General features: G+C 40.1%; 1 protein-coding gene across 3 annotated transcripts in view; it reads left to right on the top strand.

The window, feature by feature from the left end:
- cadm1b (cell adhesion molecule 1b) overlaps window positions 1-18,990 on the top strand; it is a 254,707-nt gene extending 235,717 nt beyond the window's left edge. For all 3 annotated transcript variants that reach the window (XM_032545059.1, XM_032545058.1, XM_032545057.1), the window contains 2 exons: window positions 17,369-17,497; window positions 17,666-18,990. In XM_032545059.1, coding sequence (XP_032400950.1) covers window positions 17,369-17,497; window positions 17,666-17,784 — 248 coding nt within the window. In that variant the 3' untranslated portion in view covers window positions 17,785-18,990. The remainder of the gene's footprint in view (window positions 1-17,368; window positions 17,498-17,665) is intronic.
- Window positions 18,991-20,416: the final 1,426 nt, after the last annotated feature.

Genomic DNA, 20,416 nt, shown 5'->3' with positions numbered 1-20,416 from the left:
CGTCACATTGTAATGCCCGTTACATCCCCTCTACAAATGCCAGTCACATTTTGTCTCAGCGAGGCTGCAAAACATCAATAACTGTTTTCCCGCGGACAGACGGGAAGTAGCTTATTTTGCCGCGCTAACTAACGGCGTAGCAACCTCTTGGGTCGTTTTTTTAACGCTTAGATTTACCTCTGCAAAAAAAAAAAAGGGTTTCAGTACAAACCATCATTTTCATTTATTTATTTATTTTTTAAGGCTATTATTTCAAAAGCACTGTTAAGGCTAGGCAGATGGTGAGGCAACCTTGGGAGTTGACATTTGGATATGCCAGAATGTGACATTTTAATACAAAAAAAATATCTTTAAAGAATAGATCGGTTTATCAATAGCCGCTTTAAAGATATGGCAATTTTTCTTTTGTCGTGGGCAATGTGCAATTCATTTAGTTTAAAAAAATAAATAAATAAAAATCCAAGGCGACCAATAATAAGTTTAAATAAAAAAAAACCTCAGGAGTGAGACTAGATTAAAAGCAAACATATTCTAATGAGGCGACTCTCTAGATAACATTCATTTACACTTTCAGTTGATCAAAAAAAAAAACCAACAGAGCTGACATTTTAGCTCTATTTTTGTGCGTCGGATAAAAATAGCGCCAGGTAAATCTCTCTTGCAAATGAAGCAACTTTTTTCCCTCTGGTTTCTCCTTCAGACCTGCCTCTCCTCTGTGACAAACGGCAAATCCGAAGCGCCGCAGATCAGCGATCGTCCTCTCACGGTTAAAGCCTCAGTCAGCTTTACCGACTCTCTCTGTGGGAGTGGCGGAGTCAAACGGGACGCTGCTTTGCACATCTGTTACATTACGCTGCAGTTTTCCATAAGCCCCTCTCCTTTTGAGTCACCGTGATGCTGCCGTCTCTGTTTTGTGCTAAAACATTCCGAGAAGACGGGCCTCCAAAGCGGATTTAGTGTGATTTATGTGAAACATGCTGGGAGGCTGTAATTGAGCTTCCTTGCAGTTCGCTGCTCTCCTAAATACTCTCTTGTCACAGGGCAGTTCTGAGCTAGCTTGTGGTAGATTGCTCTTGTTAAAAAAGAGGATCATTTAATGCTAGCTTTGGACAAAAAGTTTTGGCTCTTTCCTCTTTTCTCTTCCGAGTCCTTGGCGAGTGACGTTCTCCGTGGGCGACGTGTAGCGACGGCGTGCTGCTAAAACGAAACAACAACAAAGCGTGTTGACGTCACAGATCACAGAGTTTAATCTCATACAAAGCAATGAACAACAAAGCTGCAGAGGTACAGAGATATGCATTTTTTCTCATAAAAATACAGACACACAAGGGGAGACAAACGAACATAAAACACAGACAAAAAAGGCAAAAAATAGCGGCCGCTCTCTCTCTCTCTCTCTTAGCGCTGACCTGGAATTTTTATACTGAGTAGGTGTTTCTTGAATTTAATATATGCAGTCAAGGCGTTCCGTTCTTTGACCTATTAGAAACTCCGTAAGGACTCAGAAAAACTTGGAAACTCCCCTCCTTTACGGCAAAGGTGTCTGGTTTTTGTCTAAGTAAAAGGGCGGACCACTTCGTGGTCATCTCCGTCTGGTACGGGGAGAGGCGCCAAAAAGTCTCTAACCCTATCGGAATGTAAATTTTATTGCTGTGTCTGTCAGCGGGGGAGGAAAAGGGCCCCGCTCTGTCCGAATGTCTGCTATTCAGCTCCCACATGCTCAGAAGAAACCTGTTCCAAATAAGAGTATTGACTATACCTTTACACATGTCGTAAGATTAACTGTATTAAACACTAAAATTAATAATTTTTCCTTAACACTCTGCACTACCTTAATTAGCATAACGCCACAGTATAGCATTTCTGTCCTGCCAGTGAGTAAATATAGCTTTGTTGGAATAAACACTGAGGAATTGTTCTTCCTAGAGAGACACAGCCACAGCTACCCAGAGATCCTAATTTAAAAGCCAGTGTCTGTACGTCCTCTGGTCCAAATTTAGTGTTGCCCTAAAAATATTTAAGGCAATATTATGTTTTCAAAAAAGAGTCGCCAATTTTTTATCTTTGATGCTGTATCTCTGTCTCAGAAGACTTGATAAAAAAAAAACTTTGAGTTACATGTGGTGAGTGTTTGGAAAGCTTTACTCATAGAGTCCATTGGCTAAATTCCTTATCTTCGTCACGAACCACTAATGTGTGACCACTAATGTGAGCACTTGTGCCACATCTCCATGGCAACCCCTAACATGAGGACACGACATGAGGAAGAAAAATAAAACAAAACAAGAAAAGTAACAGCACGTTGACCAAATCTATGCCAAAGACACAACGGACAGATTTTTAGTACCCAAACTTTTCCGATTTTAACTTCCATTTTAGCAGGGTTTTTTTGTGTGGTTTTTTTGTTTTGTTTTGTTGTTTCTTTTGCAGCAGCAGAGTCCTCCATAAGCAGGCTACTGGACACGTTTAAGTCTTTTTCATGTCAGAAACGTTTCCATCTCTTGCTTGCTACGCCGGCTTGAGGAGCAAAGCAGAGTGATGAATTTGGCAACCAATCAAAAAAGAAAAAGAAAAATAAGCATGAGCTAATAACATGTCAGTTGGGTAAAGCGCGTAAACCGCACATCAGTAAAACATGTATGAATGGAATATCGAATATAGCAACAGCAGAAAGTTATAGAAATAATAGCAATAACATAGTTACAGAGGTGGGTTAGCTCTACTATAATTGGCAACCTATTACAAACTACCTTAAACTACCAAACCAGGCAAAGACAACAGTCATGTCAAGTTTATTTGTACGACAAAGTTCAGCAACAGGGCAGTTCAAAGTGTTTTACATGATGAAACCATAACACTGGTTCAGTTATGAAACAAGCAACCAACATTACATTTTGTCAAAGGCCATCATCAAGAATAATTATCATCAAATATACCAAACGATGCTCCAGTTATTATTAATCAAAGGCAGATGGGCTTTCAGCCTCGATTGATAGGAACTCAGTGTTTCAGCTGTTTTGCAGTTTTCTGGAAGTTTGTTTCAAATTAGACGAGCATAGAAACTGAATGCTGCTTCTCCATGCTTGGCTCTGATTTTACAAATGCAAAGCAGACGTGAACAAGTAGACCTGGTTGAATGTATTTTTGTGCTGAGTCGTGACGACCACCTTACAAACGGCACACAAGCGCATCTGCTACACAGTTGACGCAGCAGTGACTCAATAGCAACGTTACTTACTCTAATGCGACGCCATGCAGATGCTCTGTCTCCACTAATGAAGATTTGCTCACCTCAGGATGCTGAATGCCCGATTGACCTGCTGAGTAATTCAGATAATAATCGTTTTGACCAATTGGAGGAAATCATGACCTTTATGAGCTTTGAAATGTCATCTGAAAATGATATGGATTTAAAAAAGATAACTGTCACATGATAGCGTAAGTAAACAATATAAATAAGCCAGATTTTTAATTGCGCGCATGAGATTTGATATGTGTTTTCCCAATATTTAATTAAAAAAATTTCTCTTGTTTTTATCTTGCTTATTTGTTATTGTGGGGTTTTTTTTAGCTTTGGCTGAACAAACACAACCTCACCTCCCATTGTTGGTCTACACATGAAGAAATAAAAAAAGGATGCCACTTTCCCTCTATAGAGTAAAAAACATATAACTGGCTTTTTAGAGTTTGTTTTTTTTCTTCATAGTTCTTATATGGAAATCTGTTTGTTTTTCTGAAATACGATTCAAGTTTCTATATTTGTATTTTGCCTGCAATCTTCTCCTTTAGTTGTGACTTCAGAAGTGTCAGTGCCAAATCCTAATATTGTCTTGTGCAATGAAAGAGCAAATGTCATAACAAAGCACGGAAACTCACAGCGGTTTGTCTTCTGCGTTTGTTGTTTCGTGTTCAGAAAGTTTCGCTGGAAATTATATCATCAGGTCGCTCGGAGTCTTCCTAGATGCAGAGAGTGTGTGTGGGCGGGTAGACCACTGGGGAGAGATAAGTCACTGTTTTTTAAAAGAACATTTGTTTCATGTGTTTGAAAGTTTTCAGGCCTCGTGTCTCGACATGTGTCGCCGCTGAATATTTAACGAAGTCTGAAAAGCTTCTCGCTTCCGACTTTGTCTCCAGTCAGAGACGACGCGGGTGTGTTTAAGGTGTAGCCGCCGATCCGAGTAGCTTAAATGATTTTTAGCGTCTCTACGCAACAGATCCAAGATGGGGGGCCGACATCGGAACAAGTATTAGCAGGCCCCGATTTCCTTTTCTTGCGGTTGCGTCTCGTCCGGGGAGAGGGGAATATAACCGGGGATGTCTAGCTCTGAAGGAGAGCAGAGAGTCTGTTGTGATAGTGCTTGAGCCCTTCAGATGCTCACAGATGATCCAAAGCAGGGACATCATATCCTAGGTAAGCCTCCAGTAAACCTGAGGCGTTGAGGAGAGCCAGAGGAGGGTAGACATGAAAGAGGGAAGACACAAAACAAAGACTTGTGTTGTTGACTTGATTGAGAACACCTGTTTCTGCAGATCGTGCTGCTGTTGGACCTCGGCGGATTAATCCGACTGACAGAAAGTGTCTGTCGCCCCTTTAGATAAACTTGCTTTTATGTCGTATTCTCCTACTGCTTTGTTTTGTTTTAATTTCTTGCTTAAAATGGCTAAGCAAAAACCAAAGTGGGCTTGTAAAATGCATTTCCCCCTGATAGACTTCGTTTTGTTTTCATGCTTCTTGGATGCACTTTATTGTTTCAGCTAAACAAACCCTTTTTAAAATCAGCCTGAGTGAAAGTAAAAATGTAGCTTTCAAGAGAAGATTTCATTTGTTAAGGGAGGAAAAAAAAAAAAAACCTCTCCAAACAAACCTGGCCCTCTGTGGAAATCAAATCAACTGTTGCTTAATCCAAATAACAAATAGTGCCACCAATTGCTAACATCTCAGTACGATTAAAGTCCAGACCTCGAATAGGACACTTTATAACCAATATTATTTTTCCTGTATTGTTACTTTTGTATGTTTTTAAGACGTTCACAGTGGAGTATTTCAAATCTGATGGCTGGACTTTCTCCTTCCAAGCATTATGTTAGAGAACTGAATTTATGGTAGAGATGTAAATCTTTTAGCACCTAGTGATTGAGTTTGATTCAGATTTTTAGGGTCATGATTTGATTTTCTTATTCGAATGCCCGAGAGATTTCCTTTAAATTATGTGACTGACAAGAGGAAAGGAGAGTGCAAACAAATAGGACATGTTTTATTTAAAACAATTCAGTAAAGGTCCCATTCTGTATCAAATTCCATCAGTTTTTACTTCAACAAAAATAAGTTTGTGCATGCTACGGTGCGTTCACACCAAAGGCGTTTCGCGCGTCTGGTTTACATTCGAAGTCTATGTGAAGGCGCGTCGAGGGTCCGTCGCAGCGCGTTCCGAGCAACTAGCACGGCACAATTTGAACCCTTTGGAGCGTTTGATGCGTCACAACACATCCGACCGGCATCGAAAGACAACCGCTGGCGTGAGTTTGACGCGTCTGATGCGTTTGGTGTGAATGCACCGTTAGGTTAGCTTAGCTGCCTGGCTTGTTCATAAATTTAAAAAAATACCAAAATAATTTAACAAAAAAAAAAAGCAGACTAAAATAGATTTTTGAGCATTCTTAATTGATTTTTAGTTCCCAGAACCAATTCATGCTTCTATTAATGAGAGGAAGTTTTCCAGGTCCGACAGCACCAAAGCACCTCCAGGCTACTACACTACCAGCAACATGTTTGACTGTGAGTAGGTCTATTTTCTGAAATGGTGTTTGGATCATGAAGGATGTAAAAGAACATTCACCTCTTATTAAAAGCTCCATTGTAGTACGTGAGATAATTTTCCAAAAATGATTGTGGATTGCTGTGATATTTCCTTTGGCAGTGGTTTTCTCCATGCCATTTTTTTGCCTAATCTCTCTCTTCTGTTGTTGGATCTTGAATATTAACCTGAACAGAGGCAGATTAACATTCTGGGCTTTAGATGTTGCTTGGGTCTGTTTTGGACTCTTTTGACTGACTCGTCGACGCACTTTGGGGTAATTTTGGTAGGCTGGCCACTTCTGGGAAGGCTTGCCATTGTTGAATGTTTTGGGCATTTAAGGATAATGGCTGTCTCTGTGGCGCGTTGGAGTCCCACAGCTTTACAAATGATTTTGTGACCCTTTGTAGACCATTAGATGTGAAGAGTTTGTTTTTCCATCTGTTTTTTTAATATCCGGGCTGGATGCGTTGCTTTATGTTCCTCAGGTTCTACTTAACCGATTTCTGGCAAATACCCAGCCTGGGTGATGAAAATGAAATCAGGTTAGTTAATTCACGCCTTGATTAAACAAGCGTGTTAGTGTGGGTCACCTCTTTTCCTTTAATCCGCAAAAGCGTCATTTGAAAACTGAACTTTTGCGGTTCCACCGAAAAGTTACAGATTTTTCACATTTTACACTGAACACTTTTTTTTTAAACGAAGAGCATCTATGGTGACTGATTTTTTTTTTTCTTTGCTCTATTTCCTTTCCATTGAGCAACATAATAACCAAGTAACTTTTTTTTTCTCTTAAAAAAAATTTCAAATAGTGCACTTCAAGAGTCTCAAGTGAACTATTTCACGTTGCGAACCTCTGAATTTACACATTACCCACTGCTTTTATTAACTGCCTGTAAGAGCTTTGCCAGCTAACAAAGTAGACATGAATTTTACTCGGGCCTCCTCGGCTCGCCCTGCGGACCTAATCTGTGAGCGGCTGTATAAATTTCGTTGCTGTTTTGGCTAAGCCGTGAGGGATTTTGCGGATCCTCGTAACTTTCACAAGGGTTGCAGAGAAACATAAAAGATTTCAGGGTCATTCTCATGACTCCTCTCAGCAAAATGTGCTTATGCTCAGACCAAAACCGTCTTGTGATGGTATTTCAGGAATGCACAGGCTGTTTTAAGGCTGTGGTTAACTCTTTTTTTTTTTTTTCCTCAGTCCTGAGGTTTCCACTGGAGTTTATTGGTTGGATGCTTGGCTGTTTAATCGCTATCATAACTTTTCCAGTGTGGCACATGCTAAGTAATATAGTGTATTACCTGCACAAATAAGTGCTTAGTTGTGTTATGAGATTATTTAGTGTTCAAAAGCACCAGATAAACTTGACTTTTGGTTGTACTTTTATGTGTTTTTCACCATCATCATCACTGTTTCAGAAATTGTAATTAGTTTTATTGTCCTCATTTTTCTCCCTCTCCTGATTTTTCAGTCATGCCTAGGTTCTTAGACAATTTTTTCCCATTATTTATTCAGCTTTTAATGGAAGAACATATTTTAAGGTCTAGTCTAATTGGTCTCCAGGCAATTCACAGTGAAATCTCCCTTAAGTTAAAACAAGCATTTTACTCCACCAGTGTGAGTGTGTGTGTTTTTTTTTTACAGAGATAAAAATGCTTATCCAGATCTCTCTTTTTTCTCCACATTTTACCACAGGGTTGAACATAGAAAGTTACGTGCCAAAACACTAACACTGTGACCTCATTTTTTTTTTCTCCTTTTTGTAAAGAACAGTTTTAAAACACCCGTACCATGTCCAACTTCAAGAAAAGAACCTATATTTCTTCTTATTATTATTATTATTATTATCTGCCAAGCTAGTTCCTTGCCTTGGTATTTTCTTGGTTATAAAAAAAAAAAAGTTCTTGCTTTTTTTATTTTGTAAAATCTCAAAAGACACACTGGCATCTCATGGAGTAGTTCAAGTTCACATCCACATTTTCAGAGACCTCGTCACTTCCATCGAATGTCATTATGCTTATATGTCATATCATCACATGGGCTGTCATAATTAACTTTTTGAATGTATTTAGCGATCAAGCCTTTGCACTGAATTTCACCTGTGGTAGTGTGGAAGCGTCCTTGGGGGACCGTGCCGTTGTTCCTGATAGGAATAAGTCTTTCTTAGATAAAGGTTGGGATGAATGGCTCAATTAGAGGCACGTTCTAAAAGGAAGATCGTGATGAGATTAGATAACTTTAAATTATATATTTGTGTAATGGGGGGAAGAAGCATTTTCAGACTGCTTTGAGGCTTCGCTGAATAGCCGTCCTTGTGCAGCTAAGATGTCACTTGTTCAGTGGTTTAGTTTTGAAATAGTAATGTTCGCAAGCGCCTTCGCTTACCTTGAGCGCTTCCTTTTCGCATTTTACGCGCTCGCTCACGTTGGTCCGTCACATAAAATTCGAATAAAAGAACTCTGCGGGTTGGTTGTAGCGTGAGGACACGTTGGAAAAGTTCAAGGGTCGTGAACGCTCTACGTTTGCGAAGCCGTGCGACTTTCCCGTGAGAAGGTTGGGCGTGTAGCATTAGCTGAAAACAAAAGGATAAAAGAGAGGAAAGCTGAAATGTTACGCCCCTGTAATAAACCTGGGGAGAGCCTCGGCGGTCTGATCTCGTCGCTGACAGCAGGCCCTCTAATAGGATGCTCTGTTACTGACCAGAGCGGCAATTAGTCATTCCGGCGCGGAGATGGAAAAGGTGCGACTGTAAAGCATGTGACAGTGGGACTTGAGCGGAGCAGATCCCCCAGCCGCGCAGACACGGGCATCAGTTGCAAATCCTCTTTATTCTCCCATAAATCCCCACGGTTGCGCGCATCCTGTCAGGACGCCGGTGTGGGCATGTCAGCGCTCTCTGATCGAGCCGCTAGCACAGCGAGGGAGAGCGGGAGGGGAGGAAAAAAAAGAGTAAGAGAGAGAGAGAGGGAAGGAGAAAGAGAAAGAGCTGCACCGGGGATGTGGACAGCAGCCAGACACATTATAGACATAATCAAATTCTGCTTGATTCAAGTGCGAGGCCACAAAAGGCTGCCATAATGATACCGTCTCTCATTTGGAGATTTTCTTCCCACTCCGAGCACCTTCTGTTGTTATAAATGCAAAAACAGTTCGGCGAGCTGCAGGGAAACTTAATCCTGGATTTGTTAGAGCGCCAAGTGACAAACCGATCCACATAGGAAGAAGGATAAATGACAGTAATCATAATAAAGGACTATGCAAAGGGTACTAATTTGGTTAAGGCTTGATTTGATTGTGACTGCGATAATATATCTGCTGGCTGTGAGCTAAATAACTGTTTTAAACACTGGCCCTGAGAAGACAATGAAGGAACGACTCTGTTGAAACTCGACAGCGTGTGTGAAAAATGAAAGGCGAAGACATGTTTACACCGAGATATCTAATGATGTGTCTCTCAAAACCCTTTCTTTTTAGGTTTAACATAGATGATACATAGTGAAATGTGCTGCTAAGTATACATTTATGTAGAAGGCAACATGTTGATCACTAGAAAATATGTATAAGGCCAACTTCAAACATTTATTTGTCAGATTAATGTGATTCCAAAATGCTTTTCCAACAAGCTAAACCGCTAATTTGGACTGTTAGTGTCAAGATCGAAGTAAAAGAGCAAACCTCAACTAAATTCAATAAATTGAAATATGCCTTCTAGTGATGCAACTTTTTGAAAATGAGAACCTTTAAGCAGGTGTCAAGCATATGTTTCATTTAGTCCACATTTTTGTACTCAAAATGTTTCCTTTTTTGTTTTTCAGATGTAATATTCCAGTCCTGATTTTCTTAGCTGGAAGCAGAAAATAATCATAATTAGCAAATGTAAAGACTGTAACGACTTGAAAACATTAGTATTAGTATTGGCTTTTAATGTTTCTTAGTGAATCAAGTTACTTAAGTAAATTTACTTTTCAATAATGCTCTTTATTAAATATCAGAGCACAACAGAAAATAGAACAACTTACTTGAGTTTGCTTGTTTAATAAATTGAATCACTTGTGCTACTATGAGATTCCTGAAGGGGGTAAAATGTATTTTTAGGCACATTTTATGTGAAGTACCTGTTACCTTCAGTTGTTGTGAAAATGCCATAAATATAAAAAATTGCTTAAAAGAAATCCATCTTTGCGCAGAGCCCTACCTAACCTACCTTGAAAGTGGTCTCTGTCTCTTTAAGAGCCTCCTACCCTTGCTGTCGTCACAACAACGCTTCTCCATGTCGCCCATTGATGAAGTCACACGTGTTCACAGCGGATCTCAGGTGCGTTGTAGCTCACTCGATGAGCTCAGCAGGTGTTTGCTAATTGCTGCTGCCGCTAGTCTGGAGGAGCTGAGTGGGGGAGGGTTGCTAAGTGGAGCACGCCTGAATGGTTGCCACGGGAGACTCAAGGAGTTCTCAAACAGGCATGAACGAGTCAAAGCAACGCTCTAGACACAAGACCCTCACCTTAAAGTTTTGACGTTAGATAATCGCGAAGAAAAATACCACAGCTTCATGACATGTAAAAAATAATCTGTAAGATGATCTAAATGAGATTATTTGAAATTTATTAACCCCTTTTTGGCATTCCTGGTTGAGCCTAGTTTTGATACAGAGTCTTAATGGTTCCCGACCAAATGCAATGAATCATTGACAGCAATCTGCCTTCCTTAGTGTAACTGGGTCTATATTGTTGTATATTTTCACAAAATGTTTTCTTTAATTTATTTGCCCTCTTATACTTGTCTGTCTTTGTGTTCCTCTGTGTCTGCTATGAGGGGTTTGGTCCTCCAGCTCCGCCCTACTTTCTTCTTCTTTTGTTCAGGGTCCTCCAGCACCATTATAAATGTTAAGCTGTTCATTTCCTCTTCCCTTTTGTTACTCGTTCCACTGGGAAGAGGCAAGTTTTATAATCTATTGTAATCCTTTCATTTATATTGTCCAAATGTTTATTTTTTTTCTTCTGTATTAATGTTAGGTTAATATTTTCATTCGAGTTGCTATTATGCATTTATAAGATTTGATGCATGCTAACATTATGATTTTGTATAGATCGGGTTGGAGAACTGGAGCACATGCTACGTGCTAATGCTAATATCTCCCGATTGACAGGCTGAATAAACGGAGAGCCTCCAAACCCAGACTCGGTGTTTTCATGGTTTGTCCTGTAAACACACAACGCAGAAGTCCACCGGTCACACTAGCAAACATGTGGAAATAAATTGTTTTCAAATGACAATATCATCCTGAAAGTGATTAGAGGTGCTTCTTTAGTTATTTTTTTAATTAATATTTTCTTGCTGCTTCATTTTAACCAGCTGACTGGCAGTGATGGTGCTGCATTACTCTATGTTTTATAAAGCTCCAGAAATGTCTAGCAGTTTTGCTAGCGTCTTTGTTTTTTTTCTTAAAGTGTGAATATTATGATGATTATCATCATCACCTTTTATTCTTTGTAAAGCACTTTGGCCGATGGTAATATTAAAAAAGTCTTGTTTGATTAACTTCAATCAATAATTATTTAAATGCGTCATTTAATAATAATTGCATTACTTCTACATAAAGGAATTAGCTTAATTTACACTTTGGATCTTTTTTTTCTCTTTAAGTTAGCTCCCTGGGCCAGATGATCAAAGGTTCAAAAAAATGACTTCATTTTACAGAATAATTTATATTCAACAGAGGTTCACGTGGTGATTAAGACGTTGTTTGTCACAGTTATTTTAGGAATTGAAAGGACTGTTACTTTGAATGAATACATCAAAATTTTGTTGTAATTAAAAAATGCCAAGCATAAAAAAAAAACAAGTAAAACTATCATGTTAATATGTTAATGTGATACAAAAAAAAGACCATATGATATGTTCTTTCATAATAAATGAGAAAATTCAACACAAATTTTAATAATAAAAAATTAATCACAACTTTTTTTGACAAATTTATGAAACAATCTCAAACTAATTTATAGAACAAACCAACTCACTTTTCTTTTTTTGGGGGGGACTTATGTCCTCAGAGAGCTGCTGAAGTGTTGAAAGTGTCGCCACTAGTCCCTTTCTGCTCTGGACTGTGTCTTTTCTGCTCTCCCGTGTTAATCACAGTGGAGAGTTTCCTCCGGTGATGCGATGTCACCGCTGGCTTTGTTTACAGCGCGCAAGCAGCAAGGACTGCAGATAAAACTCGCCCACAAGTTTCTGTGTTCAAATCAATACCGCGTATATCTGAACACATCGGCTACACTGTTAAGCAAATGGTAGACTGTTTTTTCCTTCTTTCTTTCTTTCTTTCCCACTCCAACACTTGCTCCCAATAAATGCCAGGGAAAAGTTGCCCTGATGTTCACGTGCCGTCTCGCTTGGCGATCTTCCAGACGCCCGCCGTGCTGCTGCGGCGCGTACAGAAACCAACGCTTTTAAGGCTGTCGCTGGTACGTCGCAGTTGTAAATTGGAATTGCTCAGCCGTGAAGGCTTACGAAGATTATTTTGTTTATGGGACATCCTCCAATAATAATAATTCTAATAAAAAAAAAAATCCCTGATTTACATGTTATCAGTTAAAAGCCTTCTGTTTAGTTGGAACACGTCCGTCTAAAATTCATGCACGGTTCACAATGACTGAAGACGGGTTCTACCAAGTTGGTATCAGTAGTCAGCATCTTACTAGCCGTCTGAACGGCCTCATTTTAGAGAAACAGATCAGTCTTAGTCAAGATAACTACTAATCAGTGACGTGCGTTCAAGGGAGGCAAGTGAGGCAGAGCCTCACCAGTCATAATGGAAAAATATAATGATAAAATAATTTGTATTGATATTTTCACCCTGTGGTTTGTACTGTAAAGTATTTATTTTTTATTTAGCTTAACCAATTTTGAGTAGTTTTTCTTCAAAATCGCTGAATTTTCTTCATTTCCCATTCAAATGCTCGGAAGCGCAGCTGGTGAGGCAGCAGTGAGCTGAGCCTCACCTTGATTGATCAACCTCTCACTAACTGCACTGGATGACAGCATGAATGGTTAAAAAACAATTAATGCGTGAGCTGATTTTCCATAATTTAGCTTATATAATATAATGTAAAGTGTTTTTTTGTCACCAACTATGTGTGTAACGTGTTTTGTGTGCTGAGTAGCGATCAGAAACTGCAGAGACCAGATTCGAGGTGAGGCAGGCAGTTCTCTTGCTTCATGGCAGGGGGCGCTCATGATCCCAGACATTGTGACTGCAGAGTAAGAGACAGTAACAACGAGCTAGCCATGGAGCTAGCCATACAGTAAAGTCAAGTGCAGCGATATATTTATAGTTTTCTCTTTTTACCACAACAATCACTTATTAATAATCGCAAAATAAACATTAAGCCTAAAACCATATTACTGCAACAGACTGAATGTTCTGCTTTTTTTGTGGGAAATATTTGAGTGGTTTTTTTTGTGGCGTTGTTGTCAATTGCTATGGCAACAAGTCTGTGTGTAGCCTGGCCAAAGCAGAGAGCGAGAAAGAAGTGGTTTTGAGTTGTACTTCAGCGGTTTTTCTCTTTGCTGTGGAGCACAGCACTAAATTAATACCTAAATGTCCAAGTTTGATTGAGTTAACGGAATTATTCTATGGCTATACATGACATGTAAAAGAATAGTTTTTTGCCCTCCAGCTTTGTCTGCATGCGCGAAATTTCCTTATGTAAACAATAGCATGCAGGTGGTCTATATTTGTATATCTGATTATTAAGTTAGTGCCTCACCAGCTATGAACCTCATCGCGCGTCACTGCTACTAATTAAAGCGAACCAAATAACTCCAGTGTGAACAATAGCTGTGTTTTATGCTCGTTTACAATTCAAATCAGAGATTTATACATGAAAAGACACAACCATTTGTTTTTCACGTCATCAGACATTAAGTCCAACTTAACATTTCCTAATTGGCTAAATTATTTGTATTTGCCAAAGGGAGAATAATTGGGGAGAGATTGTTTTACTCTTTTTAAATTCAAAAGTTTAAATGCATTGCCTTAGCATTTGATGGAATTACCTTCAAACTGTAATATTTGACTTGAACATTTTGGGTATTTTTTCTGAATCTAGTTGCAGTAGTTTGCTGGATATTTGGCTAATTTCCACTGAGAGAGAGAAAGTGTAATGTTGGGTTTGTTTGACATGCAAAAATATAAGCACTCAAACATCGAAACTTTGTTTTACACATTTATTTTTCTAGAATTTAGCGAATGGAAATAGTTGTTGTTACTCTGTCTAATAAAGCAGAAGGTTTGGTTGGATATGATGTCACACAGTGAGAGGAAAACCAGTTAAATAAAACAATATGACTGGTCTTCACACACGTGACTGATATTTACTGTTGTTTTAGGTTACTGCTTGGACGGAAATTGCACTTTGAAACAAAAAGTGCAACCGACAGTCTTCACCTGAATGTTCCAGCTTCAGCTGCCTTTCTATTGCTGCTCCAGTGTGTGCGGAGTTTGGCATTTTTCTCCCAATTCTTGTGTCAACCAAATTGCTGATTTCATATTAGTGAGCCATGCTCTGGCTGTGCAGGTCTCACTGTTCTCCACAAAAAGGTAATCGGTTGTGATGGTGTAGCTGCACTACAACATCTCAAAATGTCTTTTTTTAATTTTACACAGAGAATAGAAATGTGCTTTACTGTCTCACTGCGGGGAAATTCATCAGTTGATCTTTGTAGCGACAGCGGTCACTCTTTTTTTCAGTCATCATTTCTTCTGATTAGAAATGTTTTATTTTTACTTTAAGACGGTGCTGTAAAACCTCATCATTCATTGATAGTGGTAACTTCCTGCTAAAATCAGTGCAACACAAAAAATTATTTTTTGCCGGAAAATGACTTAAGCGCTTTGAAATATAGTCAAAATGCAGATTTTGATGTATTTATGTCTGATAATATACAGTAAGTACGTATAAAGATGCACTTATACACTTCTATTTTATGATTTTTCCAGCAAATTCTATAGATGATAGCTTATCCTGACCTTTAGTCTTTGACATGACTTAAACTCCCAAATTTTCTGTATGACCAACAACATAATAAACCTACATGCAACAGTGAATATGTCCACATAGGAGCGCACATAGGCTGAGTTAGCACTCCTCATCGCTGCTGACCTTTACATTTGAAATCGTCTTACAGCACACTGAAGCCCCGTGCTTTTGGCATGCTCTATAATTCCCTTTACAACAAAGTCGGAGGTCGCGAAAACGGGCGAAAATGAGACATTGACGACACTCGCCCGCATCGGAATTTTTGGGGTCATGTTTTGTCCGCTCACCCCGGTGGTAAATACAGGACCGGTGAACAGGAAACCAGTGTTCAGCAGTGTGCCTAATGCGGGCAACATGAAACGCAGCCAACCGTAGCCGTTGATACTGCTGCCGTTAGGGGATTTTAAGTTATTCTCTGACATTTTTGTGATAGTGTCTTGCTGCTGACTCCGGAGGAAAAATTTTTTTTTTCTCCCCGCCCCTACTTGTTAAATCAAACTCTCCCTCGATGCACCGAGGCAGCCAAGACCTCCTCGTGTTTCCTCCAGGATGTGTCAGGCGGAAAGACAGGGGGTGAGCAAGGTGAGGGCAGGAGGCTGGGAAGGAAAAGAAGCAGAAAAAAAAGAAAGAAAAAGGGAGGGAAGATGAGACAGGACGGTTGCACAGGCCATTTAGTGGGAGCATGTTCATTAGCATGGAGCACGGGCCGTTTCGTCTCCTCCGGGGGTGTGTGTGTGTGTGTGTGTGTGTGCGGGGCAACAAGAGAACTGTGCTATCCTGACATCCTTGATACAGTAAACAAACTGCGTCTCGTACGGGCCTCGACGCGCAACAGCCGTGCCCTCCTTGTTGAAGATGAATCCATTTTAGCGGGAGCTCTCGGCCGAAACGGAACTTTTCCTATTAATTACGCTCCTGGTAGGAACCGATTCTGACAAGCCGAGCTACCGAATGAGGTGTTTTTCTTTTCTTTTCTTTTTTATCATTTCTCAACTTTTTTCTTTTCTTTTCTCTTTTCCTCTCAGTTGAGATGTGACTGCCACGTCTCAGGCCCGTCAAGTCGACTTATTACGCCTTCTTGTCGCGTCGAGGAATTCTGCACCCTCAACTCGTCTTTTATCAAAATCATTCAAGTCCAGAGCATGACTGGAGAGACTGATGGAAAATTGAGCTGCTCTCTCATGCAGCAAAAAGAACAGTGCGGCCATTCCCCCTTCGCCCATCACTCCTCAATCAGTCCCAATGTGCACAGATATAGACTATTGATAAATGCCTCTGAACTATTCTGAGGCTGGAAATTTAAGGGCTTCGGAGTTTCGCCTTGTATGTCGAGCGGCGCACGGATAACTCTGGCTAAGTGCCGGACGGCGATACTCGCTGACACCTGAGGCAGTCGCGTATTTCTCGGTTTTGGGGGTAGAGGAGGGGCGGACGCCGGCCGCCAATTTATCTTCAGACGTGTGTCTCTTTCTCATGATTGAGCTCTATAACTTCCAGAAATGGGCCCTTAAATCGCAGCGCATCTTACAGTGTGTGAATTCTCGCCGAAATTGCAGACAGTGTCTGCCGTTTCACGGTGGAATGACTGTCCTAATATTTTCAGCGCCGCTCGCTCGAGGAGACGCCGGAGGGAATGTCTAAAAGCAAAAGTAAAAAAAAAAAAAAAATGTAAGAAACTGGAGTTCAGCAGTATGACGCGACATCTCGTTCTGTTTGTACTTTTGAATCTGCCTAAGCAATAGAAATAATTGTACAATTAAGAATCCTGTTTGTTTTTTTTCATATAGCTCTCCTTTAAGGATGAAAGATTTTCTGAAGTACTGAGGAATGAAAAGATGATTTTTTTAAGAAATTGATTATGAATTGAAACCCACGCGATTCCTCTTAACAAGAACCCTTCACATTTATTTGTGACATGTGGAGGAAAAAAACCCGACGGAAAATAAATTCATCAAGCAAAAATATCGTACTGAATCAAACATTAAACCTGAGTATTCGGCTAGAAGATCAGTCCCATTAAAAACATTTTTAACACATTTACTGGTGGCACTCTTCTTCCTGTTACTTTGTAAGAAAGCAGTTTTTACTAATAAGACAGAACTTTTCACAAATTTTGACCACTTGTTTGCACAATCTCTTTTGATCGCCCGCAGTCTTGGGTTTATGTTGTTTTCTCCCCTGTTGAGCCCAAAGGTTTTCTACAGGACAGATTTTCATAACCCAAGAAATGCACTCCATATAAAGTTTATGCGAGGTTACGCTCCTGCAGTAACTTCAAGGCTTTTCACACATCTCTACCAGAGGTGCCAAGTGGTGTGAAAGCAGCTGTGTGTGTTCAGAATATTTCTATTCTCTTTAAAACTTTCTGGTTTGCTCACTCTAACGTTGGCTACGGCACTCTGATGGCCAGAAAACCACGCGTGTGTGGGCTGCACTTTTACCACAGTTCTCAAGCTGAGCGTTTTTGTAACCACGATATTAACTTTTAGTTATTGTGTTTTTGTTGTTTTTTTTTCCTTTGTTTTGCCAAGACTCCAGGGCCGGCGAGGGCGCTCCGCAGAAAATCGACCACGCCGTCATCGGTGGAGTGGTCGCCGTCGTGATGTTTGCGATCCTCTGCGCGCTCATTGTGCTCGGCCGGTACTTTGCCAGACACAAAGGTAAATGCGCCGCCGCCGCCGCGCTTGCTCGCGAACGCATTGTTGAGAGAGTTTAAGTGCTTTATTTGAAAATGGAGTGCAGCAGAGTTGAAGAGAAAAGGTGGCGAGGCGGAGCGCGCCGGGCGCTAATTCGTTTGTCCCCCTTTTTTCTTTTTTTTTTTTTTCCAGGAACTTACTTCACGCATGAAGCCAAGGGAGCGGACGACGCGGCCGACGCCGACACGGCAATCATCAACGCAGAGGGGGGCCACAACAACACAGACGAGAAGAAGGAGTACTACATCTAAACCAGACGGGCCTGAAGTGATGGTTGGGGACGCGGTGGGAGCACTGCGTCCAGCGTTGATTGGGTAGTAGGACGGCTTGGGTTAGGATAAAAGAAGAAGGGGAGAGGAGGACGAGGAGGAGGGAAGTAGGAATGGCGTAGCCGCGTGGGAAGAAGAGGCGTCGTTTAGTCTCCTGTCCGACCCTTCCTTGGACTGCCGGGTCCTATTCTGTACAGTATAATTATTTTACAGACAATTTTGTGCCTTGTTCTATTTCTTTTGTCGGTTCGTTGGTTTCTATTCACATTGCTTGTTGGATTGGATTCTTTCTCCATGTGCTCTACTTGATCCTTTGTTGCGTTTGGCTTTCAGAGGAGATAGAAAGGGGTCTGGTGTTTGTCAGTGTGTGCTACAACTAGCTTTTAGCTCATGTAACCAGATATAAGAGAGGCCAGCTCACTCACACTTTTGTTCACTTTTTTTTATTTTTTTTATCTCTTTCTCTCCAGTTGCTTATTAAATGAAACCCAGTATCGACATGTTTCTCCCCGCTGGGTCAAAGTCCTGTGGTGCCTCCCAAGTTCATCACATTTAGATGCAGGTCTGATTGGTTTTGACGATTACCTGCACACACACACGCACACCCGCACACACACGCACACACACACGCCTACACGCAACCCCCCCTTCAAATTCAGACTCACTGTAGATTACTTACATAACCGTTTTGAGTACTCATGCCTTTCTTTGAATGTATTTGCTAAAGGAGTAAGTACGAGTCACATGTATACGTATGGGGTTTAAAATCAAGTTGCGAGATGCAACCAATCCCTCAAAAGTTCCCAGATCCAGAACTTTATTTTGAACCACATTCCTAAAAAGTCTTGAGCAGCTACCATTTCTGAAACGTCTTACTATTTTCGTCAGATTTATCCGACAAACTCTCCAATGTCAGTGGTACCTAATTCCATCCATACCTGCAATCGATGCCATGTTGTTTCTATAAAGGGATGTTTCTATCTTTTTTTTTCTTTTTTTGTCCCCAGGGTCAATTAAGATGAAGTATTTGCCAATACAGAGTTTTGATCTAATACTTGCATTTCTTTACAGCCAGATTTGAGTTGTACACTGCCTATCTCTAGTAAATTAAAGTTCAAATATGTAACGTACATCTATCTGGATGTACCACAAAAAAGGGAATAAAAACCTTTATTTTCCACCACATCAGTGGGTTGGTCACCCTGAGTGGTAAATTCAATAGCCGTGCAATTGTTTCCGCCTCACTTCTGTCCCTTTGAAGCTTTTCTACTTGTAGCTTCCTGTTGGAGTTAGCATGAGGAACATTTGGGCGTTTCACAACCATCTCGAGAAATACTTGAACTGCCAACTTTGTGGGATACCGCTGAACAATTTTTGTTTTCCGCTAAAAGATAGCTGTTGACTGCAAACCTTTCTTCACGACATTCAACCTGCCGGTCACATCCTCTGAGGCATTCGACGTAAAGCCTGTATAGGAAGGCGAGAGCATGAACTCTGACTTCATGGTTAAAGACCATAATCGGAATCCCAGACCAATGCTTGGGATCGGATCGGCGGTCTCCCTCGATTTTGAGAAAGTGATCTAGCTTGTCATACGACATCATGTGTTTTCATCTGTTAAACCTCTCATCTCCTACTTTATGAGTCAATTGTTGGTTGTGTTCTTTGTTGTAAAATTGTCAGTTTCATTTGAAAAGTTAGTCTTTATCCTCATCCCGTACCCAACTTTATTTAATATTCATCCTGGAGTCTGTCGGGTTTAGTTTACAGAGGCATTTGTCTGCTGTATTAATACCACAGCAGACTGCATCTCCTTAAAAACATTTCTGGAAGATAGTTATCTTCTAAGCAACACTAATGTGCCATGACAGTGAGGCAAAGGTTGTTCAGTTCCTTTCATTTTCATGTTTTTGTCTGGTATTGACAAAGAAAAATGTATGAAACAACAGACAGTGAAAGGTTAAGATTTCTGGAAAGACACTTTGCTGTAAGAGACTGACACTGTAATATTTAGTAGTATCAAGGTGCATATACTGGACCTTAAATACTTTAGCAAAATTATTCTAATTAGCTGTAACAAGTGGCTACCTACTGTATTTAAGTAAAATTAGGATATTTATCTAATTTAGCTGAGCAGAAAACTCAGTAAATCAGCTAGCTAATTTAAGTACATTGATTCTAGCTAATTTAGTTAAAAAGTCAAAGGAGCTGTTTAGCTAAATTAGCTGCACAGCCTGAATACCTGATTAGCTAACAATAATAAATAATAACAATAAAAATAATAATAGTAACCCAGTTTGGTAGTTTTCTAGATTGTCTCTTTAGCTAATTAAACTTAACTAGCTAAACTGATTTAGCTAGTTAGCAATGTTTGACCTATTGAACAGGTTAGCTATTTTAATAAAATTAGCTTAGCAGCTAATTTAGCCATCAAAGTAGCTAACTAAAGTAAATAGTTAGCTATTTACTAAAGTAAATAGCTAACTATTTACTAGTACTAGTTAGCTATTTACTAGTACTGCTAGTAAATAGCTAACTATGGATGGATGGATGCTTAACTATCCATCCACATTGCCCATAGGCTACACGCTAACACCAGACGTGTTATGCAATC

The sequence above is a fragment of the Xiphophorus hellerii genome, chromosome 18, assembly GCF_003331165.1.
Source record: "Xiphophorus hellerii strain 12219 chromosome 18, Xiphophorus_hellerii-4.1, whole genome shotgun sequence".
NCBI lineage: Eukaryota > Metazoa > Chordata > Actinopteri > Cyprinodontiformes > Poeciliidae > Xiphophorus > Xiphophorus hellerii.
The sequence above is the reverse complement of the archived record's forward strand: the minus strand, read 5'-3'. Positions and strand labels throughout refer to the sequence as shown.